At 43.1% G+C, this 16,797-nt stretch overlaps 1 protein-coding gene across 2 annotated transcripts; it reads left to right on the forward strand.

The window, feature by feature from the left end:
• The first annotated feature begins 737 nt into the window (after nt 1–737).
• LOC139456088 (cytochrome P450 3A11-like) lies at nt 738–14,337 on the forward strand. Of its 2 annotated transcripts, none has more exons than XM_071237608.1 (13): nt 738–828; nt 2,387–2,439; nt 2,830–2,926; nt 3,677–3,793; nt 6,297–6,385; nt 7,599–7,744; nt 8,436–8,566; nt 10,414–10,540; nt 11,048–11,205; nt 11,894–11,982; nt 12,568–12,705; nt 13,194–13,356; nt 13,496–14,337. In XM_071237608.1, exons 1-13 carry the CDS (start codon nt 757–759, stop codon nt 13,571–13,573), a joined length of 1,458 nt encoding a protein of 485 aa, XP_071093709.1. In that variant the 5' UTR covers nt 738–756; the 3' UTR covers nt 13,574–14,337. The 2 variants fall into 2 exon arrangements, with proteins under 2 accessions (XP_071093709.1, XP_071093711.1); XM_071237610.1 differs by having other exon boundaries at nt 10,417–10,540.
• The last annotated feature ends 2,460 nt before the right edge of the window (nt 14,338–16,797 follow it).

A 16,797-nucleotide genomic window follows, 5' to 3' on the forward strand; every position in this document is an offset into this window, starting at 1 on the left:
TAACTTCGAGACAAGCACAAGTTCGACACATCAAAATCCGACACAACGGCGTTTGAGTGTATATTGTAACCCCCCTTCCCTCCCATTCAATTCAATACTTGGTACATGACCCGTGAAGATCCGGGGTAGAATAGGTCTTTAGCAACAGATGCTTGCCGTAAAAGGCGACTATGCTTGTCGTAAGAGGCGACTAACGGGATCGGGTGGTCAGACTCGCTGACTTGGTTGATGCATGTCATCGATCGCAATTGCGTAGATCGATGCTCATGATATCATTCACCGGATTGTCTGGTCAAGTCTCGATAATTTACAGACCGCCGTCATATAGCTGGAATATTGTTGAGTGTGGCGTTAAACAACAAACAGACAAACTAAAACTTGGTACATGTGCATTATGTTTCATTTGGAGTGCTCATTAAGGCTGGCGATTGTTTCAGCTATGGGGTGGCACGGGTGGCCCAGTCGTCTAATGCGCCGCGATTCGCTGTGCAGAGTTGCGTCCCTTGGGCACGCCAGAAACCTATGATTGTGGGTTCGAATCCCGGTTCGCCCCGATTATGTTTCTAGGTTTGTCAGCACCATACCCGTGCTCGTGGGTTTCACCGAAGTGGTAAACGTCTGAGACCTGCATCACTTCGGGCTTTCCTCCCACATTAAGCTGACACGTCGCGATATAACTGTAATACTGTTAAAAGCGGCGTTAAACCCAATTCACTCACTCACTCATGTTTCAGCTATGCGACCTGGACCCATGGCATGTTCAGGCAGATGGGGATCCCGGCACCAGAGCCAGGCTTGCTGGGGATCGTGGGCTGCTATAAGAAAGAGGTATCTTACTCGCACATGACAACATGCGGAAGTTGAGTTTAGTTAATAAGTAACGTTATTATTCCCCGCCACGAAACGGAAGGGGGATATAGGAATGGATGCTGTCCGTCCGTCATTCTGTTCATCCGTCCGTCCGTCCGTCCGTCACGTTTCGTTTCGTTTCCGGAGCAGAACTCAAAAACCATGAGAGATATTTTAACCAAACTTGGCACATAGATAGGTCTAGTGGTGAACTTGTGCCTTTTGATAGTTTGATAGTATTTGTCGAGTTTCCATAGCAACGGCTTTGACTGAAAATGGCGGTAGTGCCCTGTCCGGAGCAGATCTTGAAAACCGTACACTATTTCTTGTCTTGCACACAACGGGACATGTCATAGTGGCGGGGGATGTGAGTATTTCATGCTTCTCTCAGTTGCAATACCACGTAAGCTCTAGGTGGGCGAGAATCCCTGACTAGCTTCTGTGACTTGCTGCAATGTGTCATTACCCCAAGACTAAGACCGCTGCTCTGGCTTTCAATCACCGGTTACCAACCGCTATGTATATGTTTAACAGCATTCACTCCTTACAAATCACAATCAAGTACTTCCTTTATTTTTTGAAAATTTGGAAGTAGGTCAATAAGAGTAGCGAAAGTAAAAGGTTGACTTGAATTTTCTTCACCGAAAAAAATGTTAAGACAATGTATCATAATTTTTGTTTTGTATTAATTATATATATTTCATTCTGAACAAGTCATTCAACAACTTATTTAATAATGTAATTAACAATGTATTAAAAATATAGTAATCAGTTTCCTGTCTAGTGAAACAATTAATATACAGTGATCAAGGGGACCCTAAATGTATTTAGTTATGTGTTTTTCTACTTAAACGATTCAGATGTTAACCGAACTAACAAGAAAACACCCCATTATCAGATGCTACTAAAGTGATAGATACTGTATCGCCGTTGCATAACGCAGTTTTATACACTGCTCATGAACTATTAAAAATTAGTTATCCAAAGTGAGGGCAAGGCGTTTCTTGAGGGATTATCATGCGTGACCAACTCGTGTTATTCCGGGACAAGCCGAATAGCTTCTTACAGGTTACGGAATGGGGTGAGTGGTGACGAATGGAGGGACTATATGTTTCACAGCCGACTCTAATGTAGCCGCCTTCAACATTGCCATTGTATCCATGTGCTTGGGGTAGTCATTACCTGGTATGCATCATACATTTTCTTCACCGTGACGAGCGAACGCTTTACCCACTGGGCTACCCCACCGCTCTTGATTTTGAGAAGTAGAAACCGCCAATATAATGCGTTGTTAAACGTAATGAGGAGGAAATAACGAGCCTGATCCCCCTCGTCCATGTTTCCTTGACTGTCTTGTTAACGGGTGGTTGGGTAGCAGGGGCTCGCTAAAGTGGAGGCTCGTCACGCCGAAAGTTCGGGTTCGATTCCCACCTGGGTACAACGTATAAAGCCCATTCGCCTGGAATATTGCCAGACACACCGTGGCAATCCAGTCACTCACTCACTCATTATGACGCTACGCTTGCTGTTTCCCCAGGGTATCGGCGGCTGTGATCAACGCCTCGTCAAGGAATATGGCCGGGTTGTGGGGTATGTACACTGTCATTAACCTGTATTACATGTTACATTAACGGCTCTTTCAGGCTTCGGGTTCGAATCTCCGATTATGATCCTTGTCAGTCAGCAGAGTGGTAAACGTCTAATGCCAATATCACGCCCTGAGTTACTGGTACCATATTAAACCATGTCAATCACTCACTCGGATTAAATGATTAATAATGTTTCTTGCTTTGTCAGTCATACCCGTGCTGGGTTTTTACCAAGGGGTAAATGCGTGAGAGCACTCACTCACTCACTCACTCACGCACGCACGCACGCACGCACTCACTCTTGTAGAGTTATACCAACTTGCCACATACCATACATAACAACTCATTCCCCCATATTTCACATCGTCACGTTTCCAAATGTATGTTTCAGCGTGTTTCACGGCAGAATCCCATCCCTCATCATCTCCGACCCCGCCATGATAAAACAGATTTGTGTAAAGGACTTCTCCAACTTTGTAAACAGATCGGTGAGTTCTCCCTGATCAGGGTTAAGGGTGTCAGGGGTGGTGTGATTGCCCAGTGGGGAGTTCTCCCAGGTCAGGGTGTCCGTCCTTTAGGGGCGATGTGATTGCCCAGTGGAGAGTTCTCCCAGATCAGGGTGTCCGTCCTTTAGGGGTGGTGTGATTGCCCAGCGGAGAGTTCTCCCAGATCAGGGTGTCCGTCCTTTAGGGGTGGTGTGATTGCCCAGTGGAGAGTTCTCCCAGATCAGGGTGTCCGTCCTTTAGGGGTGGTGTGATTGCCCAGTGGAGAGTTCTCCCAGATCAGGGTGTCCGTCCTCTAGGGGTGGTGTGATTGCCCAGTGGAGAGTTCTCCCAGATCAGGGTGTCCGTCCTCTAGGGGTGGTGTGATTGCCCAGTGGAGAGTTCTCCCAGATCAGGGTGTCCGTCCTCTAGGGGTGGTGTGATTGCCCAGTGGAGAGTTCTCCCAGATCAGGGTGTCCGTCGATTTTGTCCATTCTCCCAGGCCACGATGTCAGCCCCTTCGAGTGTTCGGGGCAGTTTTTGTAACAGTCGCCTGCTTCAGGAAGCATCATGTGCTTGTTATGCCCGTGTTCACCGGTACTGTGTGAAAATTTTCACTTGCATGATAATCGGAGAGTATGTCTGTAAGTAAAATAAGAGCATTACAATAAACCGTATCATATGAGAATATATGGTGCGTATTTGAGCGGAAGCTCCAACATGCTGTAATAGTACTTGCTTGTTGCTGTTTCCCAGACGTTCGGCCCTGTGCCCAAGATTGTGATGGACTGTATCGCTGAGATCTACGACGAACACTGGAAGTTCATGCGCTGTGTCCTCAGTCCAACATTCCGTACATCTAAACTCAAACAGGTAACTAGAAAGTGTTTTTACTCGTAAAAACATATGTCTCCCCCCACTCCCCTAACCCCCATTCATTCGTTTACTTCACGTTAAAGCCCATTTCTTCATTCCCACCCTCCATTACTAAATAACAGAGACAAAAATAGAACTCCTAGAAATTTCAAACAACTAATGGGCACCACTTCAGTGCTGGGTTAATGTGTATACAAAGTTTCGCGAAAAAATATTAAACGGTTTCTGAGTTATGGTCAGGAAACAAAGCTTACCCCCATTCAGAGCCTATGTTCAACTTATCTCCATGGAAACGAGAAAAAATAAAAATGTCAAAAATCTCTAAATAGCAAAAGGCACCACTTCAGTGCTGGGTTAATGTGTATACAAAGTTTCGCGAAAAAATATTAAACGGTTGCTGAGTTATGGTCCGGAAACGGTGGGAACGCCGACGCCGACGCCGACACCGACGGGAACCGTGCCAAAAACAATATGTCTCCCTCCATTCTGGGGCAGACATAAATATATACAGAGGAACTCAAACAGGTAAATATATACAGGTAAACTCAACAGGTAAATATATACAGGTGAACTCAACAGGTAGATATATACAGGTGAACTCAACAGGTAAATATATACAGGCGAACTCAAACACGTAGATATATACAGGTGAACTCAACAGGTAGATATATACAGGTGAACTCAACAGGTAAATATATACAGGTGAACTCAACAGGTAGATATATACAGGTGAACTCAACAGGTAAATATATACAGGTGAACTCAACAGGTAGATATATACAGGTGAACTCAACAGGTAAATATATACAGGCGAACTCAAACACGTAGATATATACAGGTGAACTCAACAGGTAAATATATACAGGTGAACTCAACAGGTAGATATATACAGGTGAACTCAACAGGTAGATATATACAGGTGAACTCAACAGGTAAATATATACAGGTGAACTCAACAGGTAGATATATACAGGTGAACTCAACAGGTAAATATATACAGGCGAACTCAAACACGTAGATATATACAGGTGAACTCAACAGGTAAATATATACAGGTGAACTCAACAGGTAGATATATACAGGTGAACTCAACAGGTAAATATATACAGGTGAACTCAACAGGTAGATATATACAGGCGAACTCAACAGGTAAATATTTACAGGTGAACTCAACAGGTAGATATATACAGGTGAACTCAACAGGTAGATATATACAGGTGAACTCAACAGGTAAATATATACAGGTGAACTCAACAGGTAGATATATACAGGTGAACTCAACAGGTAAATATATACAGGTGAACTCAACAGGTAGATATATACAGGTGAACTCAACAGGTAAATATATACAGGTGAACTCAACAGGCAGATATATACAGGTGAACTCAACAGGTAGATATATACAGGTGAACTCAACAGGTAAATATATACAGGTGAACTCAACAGGTAGATATATACAGGTGAACTCAACAGGTAAATATATACAGGCGAACTCAAACACGTAGATATATACAGGTGAACTCAACAGGTAAATATATACAGGTGAACTCAACAGGTAGATATATACAGGTGAACTCAACAGGTAAATATATACAGGTGAACTCAACAGGTAGATATATACAGGTGAACTCAACAGGTAGATATATACAGGTGAACTCAACAGGTAAATATTTACAGGTGAACTCAACAGGTAGATATATACAGGTGAACTCAACAGGTAGATATATACAGGTGAACTCAACAGGTAAATATATACAGGTGAACTCAACAGGTAGATATATACAGGTGAACTCAACAGGTAAATATATACACGTGTCCTCAAACAGATCAATACACAGGTGAACGCAGGCATACACAGACTGACGTCTGTCGTAATGTAGGATCCTTTGGTTAGATCCACCACAACGAGTATGGTGCTGCAAAACCATTATTATCATTATCAGTGGAATCAGCGGATCCTGACAAGGATAAGGGATGCAACTTTACATCGTATATTACTGCGCACACAGCATAGTGCCATTGACTTGCCTTTGCATGTGTTTGTGACGGGTGCCACCGGTGGGGCAGGATACGCTCACCTTTTCGCGAACACATGGTATCATTCCTGTTTGATAGTGATTCATAAACACATGCTCATGATATACTCGGGATCGGGATCGTACATTCGACTCTGCTTTATGCAGAGATTTCTATTGATTATGGAAAGGGTTTTGTCGCTTTATTTATGTGAATCTGAATGTCGGGGGATACGGAGAACAGTAGTCTAATGACACTTGTCCTCTGTGTGAACTGATCCTGTGTGTTGTCTAACTCATTATTTTTCACGGTTCACCATGATTATGTTTCTAGGTTTGTCAGCACCATTCCCATGCTCGTGGGTTTCATCACTTCGGGCTTTCCTCCCACATTAAGCTGACACGCCGTGATATAAATGGAATACTGTTAAAAGCGGCGTTAAACCCAACTCACTCACTCAACATTTTGCGACTGATGTGTTTAGATGATGGAGCTGGTTGAGAGATGTTCCGACCTGCTGGTCAAGAACGTGGATAAACAAGGAAAGGAGAAGAAAAGCGTCGATATGAAACAGTAAGGCTCGATTTGGGCAGACACTATTAATAGCACACAGTTGACTTGCTAATCGACCCGTGAAGATCCGGGTTAGAATAGGTCTTTAGCAACCCGAGCTTGCCGTAAAAGGCGACTATGCTTGTCGTAAGAGGCGAGTAACGGGATCGGGTGTTCTGGCTCGCTGACTTGGTTGAAGCATGTCATCGAATCCCAATTGGGTTGATCGATGCTCATGATATCAATCACTGGATTGTCTGGTCCAGTCTCTGTTATTTACAGACCTCCGTCATATAGCTGGAATATTGCTGAGTGCGGCGTAAAACAACAAACCAACCAACCCTTTTTCTAACCTCTATTTTGGGGGCAGTAGATGGACTCTTGACTCTAACCTCGTAGATATCCGGGTGAGAAAATGTCTCCTATAAATATGTCAAGATAGACACAGTTTTATGGATTACAACTTATATACAACTTTAATACTGTGAAAAGCGACGTTTCGGAATAGATCCTTATACTGTTGTCAAGAAAGAGAGTCATAAAATTGTGTCTATCTTGTCATCCGTCAACTTCTAAGTAATGCCTATCAAACAATTTACGTAAGGGGCGATAAATTGAGGTTCGGTGACATGGTTGATTGTGTGATACCACACCCAGTGGCTTTAGAAGTTGCTCATACCGTCATCCATTGATTTGCCTGGTTGAGACTCGATTATGGACATATGCGGCGTTAAACAACGTTCACTTTCTCAATCCTGAATGATACAGGAACACAATTTAATTAGTGTAACTGACTGTCAAATAACAAAGAGTGGAGTTGTGTTTTACGCCGTTTTGGACACTTTGGGTATAACGGCATGACAGCTTAACGCATGGGGGGTCCCCCGAGACGTTTACCCCCTTGCTGAAAGTTACGAGCACAAGTAACGGTGCTGACAAACGGTAAAGGGATGCAAGGCTGCCAAACATATTAGCATCCTCCCTAGCGTGAGTGAATCCCTAGCATATGTAGCAGTATTCCAGCAATTTCAGGGCTACACTCATTGCACCCATGTGGGGAATCGAACCCGGGGGTTTAGCGTGACATGCGAACGCTTTAACCACTAGGCTACCCTACCGCCCCGGAAAGTCCTTGAATCTTCGCGGATAGTATTATGATGACAGTACTTATTTTATTCACGAATACCTGCCACAGATTGATCACTAGGACATGTTGACTCACTTGCTGTTACAGTGTGATGGGATGTTACACCATGGACGTCATCGCCCACACCGGCTTCAGCATCGACCTCGACAGCCAGTCCGACCCAGACAACGTCTTCGTCACGTACTGCAGGAAGGCCTTTAAGCTCACCTTCCCAATCATATTTCTGGTGACACGTAAGTCTCGTTACAAGACGTGATCTCGCGATATCCAGAACACAAGTATTGAAATACCTAATATAGGATTTTTAGCTGTTTGAAGCTGATCCAGAAAGGTTCTTGCAACGACTATAGATGAAACGTGGTTCATCACTTTCAATCTTATTTCAAACAACGAACTGCTAGTACTTTGTCACTGCACGTTCCCCATTTTCCAGAGGTCACAGATTTAACTTGTCACAGCGAAACAAATTGTTCAGTTTTGTGGACATACCTCAATGCCATAATGTAATGTCAATAAAACAAGATTTCACTCTTACGCATTTCTTTTTATATGAATCTGTGAACTTATCAACCCTTATACCTCAGAACGGCACTCGATAGTATCTCACAATAACTACGATCTCTTAATGACATGTTGAGACATGTCACTGTCGTGTACCTTCATAATTGTCCCCTCTGGGTATTCTGGGAACGAATAAGTCACCAGTATTCTATGTTCTCCTATTCTATGTTCTCTCTAACAACCTACTAATGAGGATCGAGTGGTCAGGCCCGGTGACTAGGCTGAGTGCGTGTCATCGCACCTAAGTGGCATTGATCGTTGACAGACGGCCGTGACAGTACTGGAATATTTCTCACAGCTGCATTTTATAAACATTAAATCACTCAATCACCTTGATATTGTTCTTGAATCCGATAATTTCAGTCCTCTTTCCCTTCACCAAGTCGATTTTCGAGAAGATTGACTTCCAAGTTTTGGATTTCGACAAGGACAAGGCCAAGTTCCGCGCTGTGGTGAAACAGGTGATCGAAGACAGGAAGAACAACCCAGACTCGGTGAGTTTACTCGAAGTCCTTTACGTGGAACTCCTCTAACTCCAGCTCGTATATCTCGAACTCTGATAACTCGTCAAATAGCTTAAGACGACTGAACCTTATTTCCGACAGAATCCTTATTAGTACAACAAATATGTATTGTCAATGCAGGAGAATCTTGATCATCCGCCCAAACAGATTTCATCTGTCGTAAAGGGCGAAAGAGCTGTTAAAATTGTATGAATGGATCACTTAAAATCAGTGATGACACCAGGTGTTCGCGAAAAGGGTAAGCATGTCCTGACCCACCCGCAGCATCTGCCATTCACACAATTTGCATTAAAACAATAAGTATTAATTACCTGACGCCACACAGCAGTACTTCCATCAGCGACGGCGGCCTCTAACCAAACGCATCAAACCGCACGTTTCAAACTGAGGCCAAGGCGATGCTCCTAAAGACTTTGGTGTTACGAGGATGTACTGAAGTTAACCTTTTTGAATTTTTCTGTTCGAAAAAAGTTTTGCTTTTTGCTTTTACGCACATTGCAGACCAAAATGACGCACATTGCAGACCAAACTGACACACATAGCAGACCAAACTGACACACATTGCAGACCAAACTGACGCACATGGCTTACCAAACTGACACACATTGCAGACCAAACTGACACACATTGCTGACCAAACTGACGCACATTCCAGACCAAACTGACACACGTTGCAGACCAAACTGACACACATTGCAGACCAAACTGAGACCAAACTGACACACATTGCAGACCAAACTGACACACATTGCAAATCAAACTGACACACATTGCAGACCAAACTGACGCACATTGCTGACCAAACTGACACACATTGCAGACCAAACTAACACACGTGGTAGAAAAAAATGAAACACATAGCAGACCAAACTGACACACGTTGCAGACCAAACTGACACACGTTGCAGACAAAACTAACACACATTGCAGACCAAACTGACGCACATGGCTTACCAACTGAGACCAAACTGACACACAATGCAGACCAAACTGACACACGTTGCAGACGAAACTGACACACGTTGCAGACAAAACTGACACACATTGCAGACCAAACTGACGCACATTGCTGACCAACTGAGACCAAACTGACACACAATTCAGACCAAACTGACACACAATGCAGACCAAACTGACACACGTTGCAGACCAAACTGACGCACATTGCAGACCAAACTGACGCACATTGCTGACCAAACTGACACACATTGCAGACCAAACTGACACACATTGCAGATCAATCTGACACACATTTCAGACCAAACTGACACACATTGCAGACCAAACTCACACACATTGCAGACCAAACTCACACACATTGCAGATCAAACTGAGACCAAACTGACGCACATTGCAGACCAAACTGACACACATTGCAGACCAAACTGACGAATATTGCAGACCAAACTGACACACATTGCAGACCAAACTGAAACACATTGCAGATTAAACTGACACACATTGCAGATCAAACTGACACACATTGCAGACCAAACTGACACACATTGCAGACCAAACTGACACACATTGCAGACCAAACTGACACACATTGCAGATCAAACTGACACACATTGCAGACCAAACTCACACACATTGCAGACCAAACTCACACACATTGCAGATCAAACTGAGACCAAACTGACGCACATTGCAGACCAAACTGACACACATTGCAGACCAAACTGACGAATATTGCAGACCAAACTGACACACATTGCAGACCAAACTGAAACACACTGCAAACCAAACTGACACACATTGCAGACCAAACTCACACACATTGCAAAACTGACCCCATAAGGAACATCATCTCTTAGCAGGGCTACGGCGACATTCTACAAACGATGCTTGACACCAACAAGGAGGGGTCTGCAAGAGACCCGGATGACGACTCCGATGACGACACTGAAACAACATTAGACTTCAAGTACTACAAGAAGCGAGGTATTCACCGCGCAGTGCATTCGCAAATACTCGTGTCATTCCGGGACAAACCGGAAAGGCATAAGCGGTAAAGACACTGGTGACCAACTCGTGTTATTCCGGGACAAGCCGAATATCAGGTTACGGAATGGGCGAGTCATTACACTACGAACATTGTACAGCTGGTAGCCATGCGTCGTAATTTACTAGGTCTACAGTATAGTTTACAGTAGACCGTTACATTTTGTACCGTGAAATAAACAGCTTTAAACTGCCATCCAATCAGTCTTCTGCATCGACAGGCCAGAGCGGGTACGGTGTGTTATAAGTGCAGAGATGTATGTTCTTCGTTTCTTTTCTTCGTGTAAAAAATGGCAGAAGTGACCCCTCGCCTTCAAAGGCCAGTACTCAACCTCGCGGTCGGCTGTATTCTCGTTGGAGATTTGATTGGTCGGCTGTATTCTCGTTGAAGACTTGTTTTCCTGACTCTGGAAACTGATTGTATGGAGATTGTTTTTACTTTATAAGGTCTGACGAACTACGAGATATTCTGCAACTCCCATATCTTTCTACTCGCCGGTTTCGAGACGACGTCAAAAGCCCTGACCTTCACGGCCTACAATCTGGCTACGCATCCAGAGATCCAGGAGAGGCTGTACCAATCGATAATCAAGCATATAGGAAATGTAAGTACAGTCGGGATCCATTAGAGTTTGTACCAGTCGATAATTACGCACACTGTAGGACTATCGATGATCCATCGCTATGTGTTTATTCAGCAGGTAAACCTAGTTTTTGAACATGACATACAGTCAAACAATCGTTATCTTCAATTCGGATGTGTCGAATCCCCGGTTGTGTCCCGGCAAACTCTTACTATATGCATCACTACTTTAACCCGTATGTGCCGAATTATCTCAAATTCGTCCGAAGAGTTAAAGCTAATTTATAACCGAACTCAATTTGTTTTGAAAGCACAAGAATTTGTATAAAGTATAATGGTCAAGTATGAAAGTCAATACTCAAACCCAACAACTGACCGTCACCAGATCAATAAACAAATGGTATTCACATAATACGTACAATGCAATACGTTTGATTTATGTTGTCTTATGGCTTTGTCAGACGATAATAAGGTCGAGCTAAAAGCATCAAATCCGGATAATTCATCTCTGGTCTCCGTGAGTTCGAGACAATGGGGTTCAAATACCCGTTAATTATTTTAAAATTCCCCTTTCCATTATTGTCATACAACTAAATGTGCAGCGAAGTCCTATTTTTTAGATTATATATATGGTTATATTGTCAGTGCTTCTATCTATGAACTATTTCCCGTCACCATGTACTGATATTGTGTGTGTGTGCTGTATACAGAACAAGCCTACATACGTCGAGGTGACTAAACTTCAGTACCTGGAGAACGTGTTCATGGAGACACTGAGGCTCTTCCCCCCGGCAACCAGGTGTGTTGAGTTCCAAACATTTCCAAAAATTTCGCATCTATACATTTAATACGTTTGTTGTTTAACGCCGCACTCAGCAATATTCCAGCTATAAGACAGCGGTCAAGTAATCGAGTCTGGACCAGACAATCCAGTGATTGACATCATGACCATCGATCCACGCAATCGGGATACGATGACATGCATCAACCAAGCCAGCGAGTCTGACCACCCGATCCCGCTAGTCGCCTCTTACGACAAGCATAGTCGCCATTTACGACAATAAGGGGTTGATGAAGACCTATTCTACCCCGGATCATCACAGGTCTTAATACACTTGAAATCATCGACAAATAAAAATAGCGGTGCTTTTTCGATTTTTTGTTGAGGAACGACGGATCCGTAAACCTGTTTTAGGAAGTCTGGTTACATTGTCTGTCTACTAGTTGTCATATTTTGTAAACTAACGATTAATCAATTAGTTAACAGAATAAACTGGAAGCTTGTGTGATTGTTTGTTATTTTCACACCGCAGACAGCAATGTTCCAGCTATATCCCAAACAACTATAGACTGCTGTAACAAAGTGAGCCCTGATCTCTTGCAGGAACACTCGAGTTGCAGCGAAGAGCACCACCATCAACGGGTACCACATCCCCGCCGGCATGCCCGTCATCATCCCCGTGTACGCAGTTCAACATGATCCGGAGTTCTGGGCCGATCCGGAAAAATTCGACCCTGACAGGTATGCCATTTTTTTATTCTGTATTGTAAACATTACCCAAATTTCTCTCGGTCGGTTATCTATTACTTTTGCAGGGGGGGTCAATCCATCACCACCCCCACCCCCGTCTCAATAAGTCTCTCCCTCCCCCACCTAGACTAACGCTTATTAACTAAACGTTAGTCTTTGATAGATTACGCTTAGTATCTGAACATATATTATTTTGATAGAAACAAGCAACTACATTTTAATTGAACAGCCTTAATGAGATGGGAGATTATGACATTATGAGTTATGACATTACAGTGAGGGATAGATGTTCGAGAAAATATGTTTCTGGGACATTGAGACAGGCTATTCACCACCCCACAGTCTCTCCATCACCCTCCCCCTTTCTCTCCAATACATACTTATTAATATAAAAAATTCCAAAATCACACTTCTGCTCGAACAGTTTAAATGCAATAAGTTATTATCAAACCGATGCTTAGATTGGTTGGCTGTTCCAGGTTCCTCCCCGAGAACAAGCACGAGCTGCACGAGTATATGTGGATGCCATTTGGCGTCGGACCCCGGAACTGTCTAGGAATGAGGCTGGCCTTGTTGGAGGCCAAGATGGCGATAGTGGCTTTGGTGCAGAACTTCCGGTTTGTGGTAACTCCGGAGACAATAGTGAGTTGTATTTCCATTGGTCAGTTTTATTACCATTAGCTTAATTATGTTCTATGTGACAGAAAGGATTGTGAGGAAATCTTTAACACTTATTTAATTGTCTCATGTCGTGTTTCTGATTAAACTGGGTTTTTTTCAGGCTCCTGAAAAACTACAAAACGGAGGTTTTATTCGACCGGAGACTCAGGTGTTCGTCGGTGTTGAACGGCGCGAGTAGACTCAGCCAGAATCACATGGCCGCTAACACTGAACGGCTAACCTGACAAGGGAATGCGTTTTGACAGTGGAAGTATTGTGAGACCCATGGCGCAGTGTTCGAATGCAAGACGCTCCCCGCAGTGCGGTACAGCGAACGAGCTGCAGAAGATCTGAACAGCTGGCTGACCTTGTGTTGGTTCAGACCCGCTTGATTGGGCGTCGATATACCATCAAGTCAGAGAGACTCTGTGAATAGCTGTAGAAAACGTTTCACGATCACTCACCACGTTATAGCCTCCCTCTCCTCCCCCACCCTTTTGAAGGGTTCTCATCAGGTTAATCAGGTTAAAAGGTTTTTTTGGGAGTGAATTTTGCGAAGTTAGACCACAAATATTTATTTGACTAATGTTTGGCTTACAAACGCGAACTGTTTCCTTCTCGAATACAGTATTTGCATTATCGATCAATTTCTTTATTTAATTGTGCCCCACCTTTCGAAAAAAGATGTCCTCACTTGCCATATTTTATATAGATCGAAAATAATACTGCGATCTTGCATTACTTTATTTATGCTTGCATCAGAAGACAGCTTTAACCGCCACATGTTATCCTCCAATGTTGTGGGCAGGCAGTTGTGTTCTCTCCTGAAGACAGTTTAGTCTCCAAATCAAAGCTTTTGTTTTGTTTACTGCATTGTGTTATGAACACACAATACCATTTAGAAAGTGGTCAAATGTAACAAATGTTATATATGGAATAACACTTTCTGTGTAAAGTACAGATTCTCGTTCCCGTCCGGGATTCGAACCCACACTGCCAGAGTGAGGCACCTAATCCCGGACGGGACTCAACCCCAAACAGACCGAGAATCTGTACTAGTCAGAAAGTGTTATCCCAAATATACATTTGTTGCATTGTGTTAATTCGACAGAGATTTGTTGGAGTGTGTGTGTAATAAACAGTTGTTCTCAGGAATCGTCAGTGTTCCGAGTCTTATACTTTTACTGTCATAACGGGATCGGGTGGTCAGGCTCGATGACTTGTTTGATCATCGCATCCCAGTTGCGTAGATCGAAGCTCATGATCTCAATCACTGGGTTGTCTGGTCCAGATTCGACTATTTACAAACCGCCTGTCATATAGCTATAATAGTGCTGATTGTAGCGTTAAACAACAAACAAACACGTTTGCTGTCAAATCGTGAATGAATTAGATCGCATGTAGTTGATGTCACAATCGTCAAGTTCAATGTCATGAGACTATTTGTTAACATTTCGAATCAAATTTTACAATTATAATTTTGTCGATGCAGTCATTATGCTAAACAATTTGAAATTGGAATTATTCAATTTGGTGGGTCGGCGGGGTGGTTAGAGCTCATCACGCTGACTTCCTGGGTTTCGACTCCCCGAATGGGTGGCATGTAAAGGAGGCATTCGTGACCAACTCGTGTTATTACGGGACAAGCCGAATAGCGACTCGTGCCCCTCTCGTGGCCATATTTGCGACCGGGGTCCGTCTTAGCGCAAACGGGCATACCTAAAACAATTGTCAACTCGTTGCGTAATGTTTCACGTATATGTCCCAATATTATATATATTTCAGATGCAATTAAAAGCACATCGGGACGTGCGGATTTATACAATATGATTGACCACATTTAACTGTGTCTTGGGTATATTTTTAGATGCAAGACATATGTAAAAACAAAAATTGTTTTTGACGGATTCTTTGACGAAGAACTTGAAATCATAAACGCATTCTGATTGGTTTGTCGTATTTTCGCACAAAACATTCATCGATAGGGGGACGAGTCTTCTTGCAGGTTACGGAAAGGGGCGAGTGGTGACGAATGGTAATGGAGGTAATTGTGAGAGTCTTCGTCGTTGATACTTTGGTTCTGTAGTTACTTCTTGTATCATCCTGTGGTGCCTGTTGTGTTTGCACAATTGTCCGTTGGCAGAGAGTAAGGCCAGTGAACACGACTTTACTTAACAAACCGTTGTTACCGGAAAAAACCAGTGCGCATGTCACCTGGCTTATCATACTAGTCCTACAACTAGTTACAATGACTACAACTCAACTACAATTACCAAAATGCCTGACCATGTTTAGTGATGTAATGAAATTAAACCGTGTATAACTCTCGGAAGTCAAATGAGCAAACCTCAGTGTGTGGATCTGTGTGTGGGCCTGACCCTGAGCAATGTGAAGAGTAGATGTGGCACATGTTGCACGAGAAATGCCCTTTGTGCAAAAACTGAACCTTCACACAGCCTAGTCCACATACCAGCTACATCCCAAAAGAGACCATGTAATAGATATCTATTATATGGTCTCTGATCCCAGCAACATGTTGATAATCATCTCTCGGCTGCAATTTCGTGGTTCGATCGTAGCGCGATTACGGGGTATGTCCCTTTCATGTAATAAAATGGGTCCGACCTCGCGAAGTGCATCAAATCACTTGAGCGCCTAATTAAAAACATGAAAAGATTTGGAAAAGATCTGTCGACACCCATTTGACGGAACACATGCTCTGCAAATCCTGCAATCGACAAGGCAGGGGCCATGTTGAATGTCGACTTCGTTCTGAGATTTTGACGGGACTATAGTCTATAGGTATGGGCTCGTTAGTCCAGCCAAAATGTAACTCCATAATTCCAACCCAGTTCGGCAGGTTTGGAAACTGGGCTTTTATATTCAGTTAACTCCCTTGCCTCGGGAAGGTTGAGAATGGAATCTGGGTGACGTATATCCGTCGACATCGATCCGCACCGTCCGGTTAGTTTCCTACTCCAGTAAAGGCGAGCATCTTTACCTGCCTCTGTACCCGCGACACTCTTTGTCTTGGTAACTCTGCTCTTAATCTACAAACAAGTCTTTGATTTAACAATATCAGAGTTTCAGATAACTTTTTGAGCAATTGAGTCTTTACTCGACGGGTTCTATTTCAATTGATTTATTACATTTTTCATTCGGTAACCAATATTTTTTCACTCATCTAGTTATCACTCTTTTTGGAATTTTCCCAAAATGAGTAAACATTTAAGATTTAAAAAAAATATCAAATAATGGTTTCAATATAAAGGTTCTAAATATAAGACTGACTCGGAAAGTAAATTAGCTCGTAATTGTGTTTCGGAAATTAGCTCCGTTGTTCGCATGCTGAAAAAGCTACATTGGGTATTTACGTCTGCTGTTTTTATACATTTGAGCTTTTCATTTAATACATGCGTTTCT

The sequence above is a fragment of the Haliotis cracherodii genome, unplaced genomic scaffold (genome assembly GCF_022045235.1).
Source record: "Haliotis cracherodii isolate W230 unplaced genomic scaffold, xgHalCrac1.p SCAF_11, whole genome shotgun sequence".
Classification (NCBI taxonomy): Eukaryota; Metazoa; Mollusca; class Gastropoda; order Lepetellida; family Haliotidae; genus Haliotis; species Haliotis cracherodii.

Bases quoted from the DNA above. Each gene is read 5' to 3' on its own strand.
- LOC139456088 (XM_071237608.1), top strand. From the start codon at position 757: ATGTTCAGGCAGATGGGGATCCCGGCACCAGAGCCAGGCTTGCTGGGG. The intron at 2,440-2,829 runs GTATGTACACTG...TGTATGTTTCAG, and splicing joins GAATATGGCCGGGTTGTGGG to CGTGTTTCACGGCAGAATCC. The intron at 11,983-12,567 runs GTGTGTTGAGTT...GATCTCTTGCAG, and splicing joins CTCTTCCCCCCGGCAACCAG to GAACACTCGAGTTGCAGCGA.